At 46.7% G+C, this 10,255-nt stretch overlaps 1 protein-coding gene across 1 annotated transcript; it reads left to right on the top strand.

Annotated features, from left to right (window-relative positions):
- Positions 1 to 1,570: 1,570 nt before the first annotated feature.
- On the top strand, positions 1,571 to 9,258 carry LOC146204627 (Golgi-associated plant pathogenesis-related protein 1-like). The gene is made up of 5 exons (XM_084604862.1): positions 1,571 to 2,090; positions 3,418 to 3,473; positions 5,220 to 5,456; positions 7,445 to 7,574; positions 9,017 to 9,258. Exons 1-5 carry the CDS (start codon positions 2,018 to 2,020, stop codon positions 9,256 to 9,258), a joined length of 738 nt encoding a protein of 245 aa, XP_084460988.1. The 5' UTR covers positions 1,571 to 2,017.
- The last annotated feature ends 997 nt before the right edge of the window (positions 9,259 to 10,255 follow it).

Raw genomic sequence — 10,255 nt, 5'->3', positions numbered from 1 at the left:
TTACAGAACCCCTTGCCTGGTTCAACCTGTTGTCATCCAGATGGATTCAAGACCTGTCCTACAAAGAGTAGAGCCGGGGCCCCCCTCTATAGGGTTGTCTTTTAGCTCTCCTCGCTTGGTGCACAATCTGCTCAACGAAGTCTCTTCTATACGTTTCCAGTGTTACACTCAAACGTAGGTATCTTGGGCAACGAGATGGTGAACAGCCTCACCTATGAAGCGCTGTCTAATATTCCATTAAGAAAAGTCCCTCAAGACATCAATATAATCTTAACTTCAGTATCATATATGGTGCCCAGCCAACAGGTGTGAATCAGTGCGACCAAATGACTAAAAATTACAGGGGCCCACTTAGGTCTCTGTACGAGAGGAAATGCGAAAGCATTGCGAGCTTTGTAACTAGTTCCGCTTAGTTTTCTCTTGTGTCAAGGGTATGCGAATCATTATCATACGCTCTGTCCAGAATACATCATGGAAATATGTGTCCTGCTCGCGAATTTCCTCAAGTAAGGCGGGAGCACTACTCGTACATGGTTCGCTTAGACACTGTTTACCGAGCGGAAGCAAGTCGTGTATAGGAATCGGGCTTCCCGGCTTCTTTTAAAGTTCTTTCAAGACTCTTATCCTGACTCCAGATGGTTGACAGCAGCATTTGATAACTATTGTGGGTGATTGTGTGCAAGTGTCACTGCGATGCAGCAATTACCGGCAGAATCCGCAAGGCTATAATCTCACCACTAGCGTATAACAGTCTCAACGTAGAGTGCAGGACATATGATGATGATGACAGCTGTTGCACTCCATTCGAACAAAGCACACGTTTCTTTTTTCCTTTATTGGCAGTTCTCAACAAATTCAAAAGAAACATACAGGAAAGCATTCAAATGCCGCCCACCGACAACATGGCGTAAGGTTTGTTACCTACGTTAAAATTCTCTAAGCATTGTCAACGGTTCCAGCCGTGGAAACCATTTTGGTGTGCATGACAGCATTTTCATATCCTACAAAAAACCCTGTACACACTCCTAAAAATACATGCACGAAAATACATGCCTTGGGATAGCAATAATAACCAGCCATTCTCGACCGCCATATACAATAGAGAACCATCAGCATGATGAGGTCAAAAGGTGTTCCATCCTCACTTTCTGTGGACAGTTACCTTATGCCATGTGGGTCAATAGGTAAATCTTTTTGATACCCTTTGTAGGACATCCCAAAAATAAACTGCCTCCCAACAATGAACAAATACGTGGTCTATGGCTACAGGAATCTTACAAATGAGACAGTCAGGCATGTGTGAAAGGTTAAGAGCCGGAATGAGTTGATACGCAACGCTATCGTGATTTCGGCAGTGAGGGGCTAGTTCCTGGTTGGCGGTTGTTTTTTATTGAAAGGAAAAAAATTAGATGTGGTTTAGCTTGTGGTTAAACCTTGAGGTACGCGAGAGCAATCTGCATGGCTACGCTTAGGTTCGGCTTGAAAGTAAAGACATGGTTTTTGTACATAGTAGTTTACTCTATGGTTTCAGCTTTATTTATGCCATAGGGGAATCACTTCACGTATGAGCACACCTTGTCTCTCGTCGTTGACCATCCTCATTCGGGTTTAGAAGACTTCCAGTGTATGACATCGTCTCTACGTCGAACACCGGGGCACACTGCCGTCACAACGTTCGAGCGAACCTTCTGTCCTAACAACTCAGTGTTGTGGTTCGCCTCTACCAACTACCGAGTATCGGTCTTCTTCTTTTCCTTCTTCTTTTTCTTCTCCGGACAGGCACATGCTCTTCGGACAGGCACGGCGGAATGGCGAGACTGTGGCCAATGTAGCCCTTGCTACAAAACAGCAGTCCAGCTCACTGCTGTGCAGAAAAAAAGTATGGTGCCGAAAGGCATGAGTGCATACATCTGCATCGAAGAGGAAAAGGAAGAGGTGAGGCGCCTGGATCTGAGGGGGGACGGCAGCAGCAGCGGCAGCTTTGGCGGCGCAGCGTGGGTCAACCCCGCCGCACCCAATGGGCGAGATCCTGCGCCAGGTCGCAGACACCCTCACGTGGTGCTGCACGTGCCGCCGCCCGCCGGCCACTGGTAAGCGACCACGGCTGGCTCCGCAGGAGAGTGGCAAAACTGTGTAGAGGCCCGGAAGAAGCGATAGCCTCGGCTCAGCAGTTAAGATCGCTAAGCCCTTGTTTTTCCTGGTGTGCGGTACTCAGCTCCTAGTTAGGTTCACGGTAAGAGAGGGGAAAAAATGCACAACAGCGCTAATATGAGGGCAGAATACAGCAAGTAACTTAACGCAATTAAGGCATAACACATGAGCAACGTATGATCGGGTCACGGCATTTAAGAAATTTACTGAAAATGTATTCATCGAATGCACGGTCAGTCGACGACTAAAATAATCCTGTGACGCTGTAGTGCTCCTTACGTGTTTAAGGTTTGCGAATAACGCAATGAGAATGTTGCGGCTCAATGCTTGCAGCCTAAGTTCTCCATGAAAATTTCGATTCATGCATCCGTTGGCAGGGCTGGCGAATCGTCGGCCTTGATAGCGATACTGAAGCTTGGGAATCAATCGTCATATATATAATATATATAATACCAAATTAGAAGTGTTTCACGCAACTCCACATTCGCAGCACAACAGTCGGACTGTACGACAGCGAGAAGTCTTAACTATAGGTACACACTGTATCCTGTTTCTCGATTTTTTTTTTTCGGCGTATGTTACCTCTGTGTGGTAGATAAAAACTGCGTAGCTAATTCGAAGGCATATCTCAGGGGCGTTTCTTTTACTATTTTTTTTTGTCGAACTTTTACGTGTTCTTGTCCGGCTGGGCTCTAGGTGTTCTGAACAGCAAAAATCGGCCAGCGGTCAATTGGTTTATGCATTCGTGAAATAGCTACTCCACTTCGCCTATACTATGCTGGAGTTGATTTGAAGTGTTCGAACGAATATGCTTGCGATGTTTACTAGGCGATGAAAAGAATGTTTCGCCAACGTGATGGCGACCCGGAAGTTGAGGAGAGGAGTCAGAAATGCTCTGCAAGTGAACGCTGCAAAGCACTTTGGCGAATGCATGCATTAGAGGTAAATCAGGTTATTGAAGGCCTGCACACACGTCTAATCGGTCAAGGCCGAAAGGATGCATCTGTAGTTTAGCGAGCTTAGTTCCCTGCTCCATGCGTCCATGCACGTTTCACAATTAAGGCGTCATTCGGCAAGATTTTGCGTAGGCCTGCACGGGGCGCGCTTTCAGTGGCGCGGCTATCCTCCTCTATTTTGATACCGCCAGTCCTCTTTAACAATCCAATTTTCGTGGTGAATTAAGCTTCTTAATGATTTTCAGAACCCCCGAAAAGCAAAGGCTGAAAATTCTGACTACATATTGATTCCAGTTTGCACTGCTTGCAGGGCAAAATGAAGATTTCCCAACTACGACAGTATTCAAGACCGTCAGCTACGACGACGTAAGTGACGCACGTACAGTTAGTTAGGGTACGGCGGGAGGAAGCGCTTTAAGCAGAAACTTCGCGTATCATATAGCAAAAGCTTGGCGGCGGTCGTTATTTTGCAGCGGTGATACCAGGCATTTCAGCGAACACTTACAAGTATTCTCGAATAGAGGAAATTCGAAAAAAAAAAAAGTACTTTCAGGCGGCTCTCAGCCGCGGCAAACGCAATTTACTGTTAGAACTATTTTAATCACATAACAAACTAGAACCTATTAACTTTTCAATTAACTCAGTTTGTATAGTTAGTGCTAATGGAAAGTTTGAAGCTGTGGACAAGAAGATGCTGCATGAGGTTTTAAAATGAAGAAATACTCATTTTCTAAATCCGGAACTTTCCTCCGCATATAACCTGAATTGAGCATATAAGCAATATAAGACGCGCAAGGAGCTGGATGGGAACGTGAAGTCTGCTGATGACGTTTTGCAGTGACTACGCCGCCTAATTCGAACCGCATGCGCTGTTGTTCCAAGTCATATATATTGATTCGCTTCGCAGCCTGGTGAAAAGGAGTCATTGCTTATTGCGTCGTGGATATTTTGAGAGCGACGGCTGAAAACAGCTGAATCACATTACACGGCACAGTAGAGCACGCAGTTCACATCTGGCACCGTAGTCGCCGCAACACACTATCGGCAGACGTCACGCCTCGCTTACTGCGCATCTGATGGTCTCAGTTTTGGTTTTGCGAAAAAGAAAAATGGAAAGTGCTGTTTCCTCGCGTGCTGCAGGGTTTATAAAATGACTTATTTTTTATTCGTCGAAAATAATTTTCATGGTATCATTTTGCCCCTGGTTTCGAACTCTGAATTGGCATTAACGATGAAACTGTGCGAATTAAAAGTGAATTTGTACATTTTAGTTAATTAGTTTTGTAATTATTAACTTTTGCAGGTAATTGCACCAATCGTGACTGATTATTTTTGAAATATATTTATATATTTCTATTTCTGTTCTTAGGAAATTTTTAGGGCTTTTTAAAGCTTTCGCTGTAAAATAGCCGGCGTACTGTCTCATTAAATGGCGTTGGAGCAGAAGCGAAATGTTGAGCCCTGTAATCCTGTGTGGGTTATTTTTCTAAAAATATGCTACACATTGATCTGGTAAAAGACCAAGTAGGTATACGTAGAGCAAATTACGTACGCTTGTTCAGTGTGCAGGTCATGAGAAGGTTCGGCATGTTCCTAACAAGGATTTGGCCAGCGGCTCATAGACAAGAAAACTGTAATATGGTAGCCGAAACCCAACGCAAGAGGCAGACAATGCAGAAACGGCGCTGTAAAGGACTGAAAGCACGCGGTGTTTGTGCATACCTCGCATTGTCACAGGTAGCACACCGGCACATTTATCTCGTGGCAAATTCCAATTGGCGATTCGAAGTGCGAATCCGCGAAGGAGCAAGATGCCTATAAGGAGCCCGGGGATCGTGCCTTCGTGGTTCAATCAGAGCTCGGGTTCTGCCTCCAAATGGCCCATTAAAACAGCTCTTGGCTTTGAGGGACAAGAAGATCTACTCCGGATAGCCGACTGGAAGTGGCCATTAGGCAGCATTATAGTTTGCGTCAGCTGTAGTGCACGTGTAATGTCCCAGCATGCATCGGGGCCCGCACAGCCTAGTACCGAAATGGCCTGAGGCGTCTCGGCTGTGTGAAGGCCTCCTGTTATCTTGCCGTCTGACTCGTTGCTTTCCTCTGTTTGGCCAGCATGGACGGCGCATTGTACAGACCAAGACGGTGCAGAGCTCGATGCTTCGAAAGAAAATCGTCAACCGGCCGGACGGGACCAAGGATGTCGTGGAAGAAATCATCACCCCGGGCAGCCATGCCATGTTGGCGCGCGACCGGCCCATGACCGAGGCCGAGTTCCTCAAGGACTCGCTCGACTGGCACAACTACTACCGCTCGCTGCACGGTGTGCCTCCGCTTGCGACCGACAAGAAGGCGAGTGCTGGACAAGAAAAGCGCGCCTGTGTGAGAGTGCGCAGGTGACTAGTGGACGATAAAGTCACTGCAATTCTTTAGTGGACGAACAAGGACGGCTGCGCACGCGACAGAACGAGGCGTATCTATATATGCAGGCTCAGCTTAAAAATGAATCGAGCTTAGTTTTCTTCTGAATTAAAATGATGTGAATAATAGGCATTATGTATATTACTGACTAGACTTTTGTTTGTTCCACCTACTCGTGTAATTAGTCGACATGAATGCACTTCTTAAATTGGCTTTAGATTCTGAGGTGTGGGAGGAAAGTTGTCAAGCGTCATGAAAATGAACGGACCCATGTGTTCTCGACAGCCCTCTTTATTTGCGAAAAATGACAACCTGCAAACCTGAGAAATACCGCGGTACAGGACACTACTCCCTACGTCATGATGCACCGCTATTACGGCGCTCTTGTCCGCGATTTTGTAAAGCGCTGCCCACAAAAGAGCTTCGCGCCGCTGCCTGTTCCTTGGTAAGCGCCGGTGGCTTTGACGGCGCACCGAAATAGTCACTGGCGCTTGGAACTAGCCGCAGCTCTGTCGTGGGCAGTGGAGAGAGATCGAATCTATACCCCATTCCAAAACTGCTCAAAGAAAAGTAAAGGCGACCAGGGACAATCAGAATGACAGGCGCAACATGATCGTGTTCTTACCGCATTCATACTCCGTGGTCAAGAGGTGCGCAGGAACAGTCATGCAGTGCGTGTCATACCGGTTGGCCCAGGTTTCCCGTACCTTTCGAATTGCTGCAAACTGCTTGCGAAATGGGATATGTTATCGCCTTAGCATGTTGCGGACGAGAGTTCTGTAATGGGGTTGAGTTAGGGTTTACGGAATACGCTGTCGCGTGTTGTTAGTCAATTTCGCGCGCCTCCCTTTTTGCTGAATAAAAACAGCTACGCTATAAGGCTACCTCATCAGAAAAGAAACAAATGGGTTGGATCATCGCTCCTGTACTTTTGATGCCGTATTTAGAATGTTAATTATGATGAGTAATTAATGCAGTAGGCGGAAAAAGTGCGGTTGCTATTCTGCATAACTTCCAACGGCATTCACTTGATTTTAATTGAGAAGAATGCTTTGGATATTTTAAAATCTTTATCCATTTTTGTTGGATATCCTGTATATACGTATACCGCCATCGCCAACTGAAAACAACTCATTGGCCCCTGGTGGTCTCGGTATCTGGTAGCAGTACGATAAAAACCTCTGGTTTGTTCCACTGATATCTGAGTGCAGTAGTGCACTGAGAGTGCACTACTGGTCGGGATAACTGTAGTAGTGTCCGAGCTTCCGGGCTAAGCACTGTAGCCGTACTTCAACGCATGCACGAGGAATTTATAGCGCCCGAAATACAGAAGGCGTGCTCTGTTTTCAGTGTGCATGGTTCGCGGCGAGTCGAAGGTTATTGTGCATGCATGCAACAGCGCGCGCATTTAACGGCTCTGGCTAAGTCCCCAGCCGATGGTATGTCATTTGAAACCGGGAACACGGCCCGCTCGCGCTCTTCATTAAGCGCGCGTCATTTGTTGCTCATTAGACTAAAATTAAAAGTGTTCAGATTGAAATAAATATATCGAATTTTTAAAAATGAATGCCCATTAGTCAGGCACGAAAAGTAAGATGTTGGTTGCAGAGACGGGGTACTTTGCTTTGCCAAATGTGTTTACATCCTAATTGTTCGTCATCTTAGTTTTAATTTTTTTTTTTTGTGCGTCAAGGAACCAAATTGGTCCGGCTAAAAGTTGCAGATACGTGCTCCGTGTCGGCTCGCATCCGGCGAAATTGTCTTCGTCCAAGGGGCAGCAACCTTTTCCAATTGCTTGCATTTTCAGCCGGAGTGCATTCAAGAGCTGAACTGCGCTTCGTAGCTAAGCAACCGGTAGATGCTTGCTAAATGGGTTGACCTTTTTGTTATGTCTGTGTTACGTTGGTTCCTCTTTGCAGCTTTGCGAAATGGCAAAAAAGTGGGCCACCTATCTCGCCAAGGAAGACCGCTTTGAACACAGCCCAGACACGGAACATGGCGAGAACGTTTACGTGAAGTGGTCCAGCAACACCAAGCATCAGATAACAGGTGAGTGAACGGACTGCAAACGAGAAAGTGGCTGTAGGGTTGTGTACGGTACCTCTCGCCGAAAAGATAGTAGCACAGCGGAAGATATAGCGCTGGCGTCAACCTGTCAAGGGTCAATTCCACAGTTCGGACAAGGTTTCACGGCTTCACATCAAGGTTGGCTCGAAATGAACAGATATTAAAGGGCGAAGACCTTGTAAATGTGTTGCCTGAGAAGCTGGATCTTAGTGCAATACGTGTTCACGGTTTTACTGGAACGGAGCGCAGTCGTTAGTGTATGCTGTTTTTGTCTTTTATATATTCGAACTGTTAGAATTAGAACGCAAAAAAAAAAATTACCGTCGTGGGCGTGTGAAGGTGTTGGTGCGTGTGTATGTGTGTGTATGTGTGTGGTGGAAAGAAAAGAAAAATGAGGGAAATCCTCTCGACATTTAAATGAGGATAGAGGGACAGAGGGCAGTAGAAGAGAAAGAGGGGGTGAGAGTAGACAGCTGGTGAGAGAAAAACTGCGGGTCGCCAATCAGAGTCGAAGAATGGGGAGAAGGGCCATTATGTATGCCCTATAAAGGGGGGGGGGGGTACTGCAGTTCCTCTGTGCACCCACAGCTTTAATAATAAAGCGCGCACGATCTATCCGGAGGAACGTACGATGTCCCCAACAACTTCTGCTATCTGGTGGTAATTGCATATTAGCATGTATAACCGAGAGCACGGGGCTACAAAGGCAAGTTAACAGATTTCTCAGGTTCTTTTCAGTTGAAGGAAAACTCATATCGGGTCAGGGAATGAACTCAGGATATACCGGTTATCCGGGGCAGCCGCTCCAACTGAGCAGATGGTAGAGAGAGGCAGATTCCAACTTCAGGGATTCCCCTCAACTTACTGGAATTCGGCCTAATTCTACCACCTGTTAGCTGCGCTTATTAGCTCAGTTAGTAGAGTGGCTGCGCCAAAAAGGCATTGGTCCCGGGTTCGATTCCTGTACCAAGACAAATTTTTCTTCAGCTACTGAGTTCCATATGATTTCCTTGTAGCTGCATTGCTGTGCTTGGGTGGATACTAATGACTATAATTACTCCTTTAGTCAAAATTTACTCCGTCTTAGAGGATTCCCCTAAACCCACTTCAAGAACTCATATGTCTACTTCTTGGTTTAGGCGCGCCATGTACAGGTTAGGTAAAAATATTACAGAACACGCTTATGGCGCTTGAAGTTTTCCCACGCGTTCAGTAGAAATGATTTGATAATTACTTAGGTCCATAGGCGACAGCCTCGGCGGCACTTATCTACAAGGGTACTAGTTAACGCGTGGCAAAAGTTTTTATCACCGAGACGTGCCCCGTGTTATCACAACCGGAACTATACACGTGATGTCTCTGTAGTTTGTGGAAGCTGCATCGGATGGACAGCGTTCACCGTGCCTGCAACGTGGTCCGCGCAGGTCGCGAGGCCGTGGAATCTTGGTACAGCGAGATCGCGGATTACCGATGGGACGGCTCGGACCCGGACATCGACACCGTAGGCCACTTCACGCAGCTGATCTGGAAAGAGACGACACACATGGGGTGCGCGCAGGCACGGGGACCCACGCACAAAATCCTCGTCGTCGCAAATTACTCGCCGCCAGGCAACGTAATCGGAAAATTCGCCGCCTGCGTGCCGCCGCGGCTGTACGCGACGTGAGACGCCCCTCCTCTCCACTTGGTCGATATACGAAATTCGCCATCGAGCTTTGACCCGAATGGCCACACCAACTCCGGTCACTCGAAGCGCACAGAATGAACTGCCGCAACACAAGTAACAAAGCTACGCTCAGCATGGAGGCACCTGTCATGTGACGTTCTCTTATTGACCTTTAACAAAATAACGGACTTTACTTTCCCGAAGGGAATACCCTAAACTCTCCAGTTCACGCGAAGGCAGCAGCGAGCCATCGCTAATGAATCCCGGTCCATAATAAAGATTTTACCACAACAAATACAATATTTTTGTGGCTGGTGCCATGTTGCCGCATTATTCGAAGCAGAATTCCTTCTGCCAAGTTTCTGTAATAGCCAGTGGTATAGGGTCACGAGCACCGCTCTTAGAAAGCCCTGCTCTTCAGGAAAACCGTCGTCGTCGTTGTCCACGCGTTGTCGGCGTGGTGAGCGAAAAATCACCAGCATGCATCTGGCAGGTGGTACACTTAGCAGGTGACATGGCCGGGACACTAATTTGTCGGCGGTTTGTTTGACATGACCATGTTGACAGGATCTTCACTTGGATGGGAGGGCGAGATGGAATTAAAAAAAAAAAAAGGTTTGTGCGTATTGCCTTCTCGAGGGTTCGACGTTCGCTTTTCGCGTGCTAGCTGGTAGGCATAAACACATCGCTTATTATGTTTCAGTTCAGTTCTTTTCTTATTTGATATTTTCTGAAGTCGAGTAGAAACAAACATATGCGCAGTGCTTGCACGGAAGGTGGCAACTGTGCACTTTCTGTTGGGTGTAGCGCACGGGTAATACGCAAGCAGGGCTTTTACTACTTTTCGCCGGCATAAAACCACAATGATCGTACCACGGTAGTGATACAAAACAACAAATGCCCTGAATATTACCGGGCAGAAATACACACAGCATAAAATAAAAAAAGCAAAACGAGATAACAGTGAGAGAGACAAGTATTGTTTTGTAATGCAGAC

This window comes from Amblyomma maculatum, chromosome 1 (assembly GCF_055883805.1).
Source record: "Amblyomma maculatum isolate TAMU_Amacu chromosome 1, ASM5588380v1, whole genome shotgun sequence".
Classification (NCBI taxonomy): domain Eukaryota; kingdom Metazoa; phylum Arthropoda; class Arachnida; order Ixodida; family Ixodidae; genus Amblyomma; species Amblyomma maculatum.
Note: the sequence above shows the minus strand (reverse complement) of the source record. Positions and strands in the feature narration are given on the sequence as shown.

Excerpts from the sequence above, each read along its gene's own strand:
- LOC146204627 (XM_084604862.1), top strand. The coding sequence starts at position 2,018 with ATGGGCGAGATCCTGCGCCAGGTCGCAGACACCCTCACGTGGTGCTGC. Across the intron at positions 2,091-3,417 it reads CCGCCGCCCGCCGGCCACTG|GGCAAAATGAAGATTTCCCA; the intron begins GTAAGCGACCAC and ends CACTGCTTGCAG. Across the intron at positions 7,575-9,016 it reads CACCAAGCATCAGATAACAG|GTCGCGAGGCCGTGGAATCT; the intron begins GTGAGTGAACGG and ends TGGTCCGCGCAG.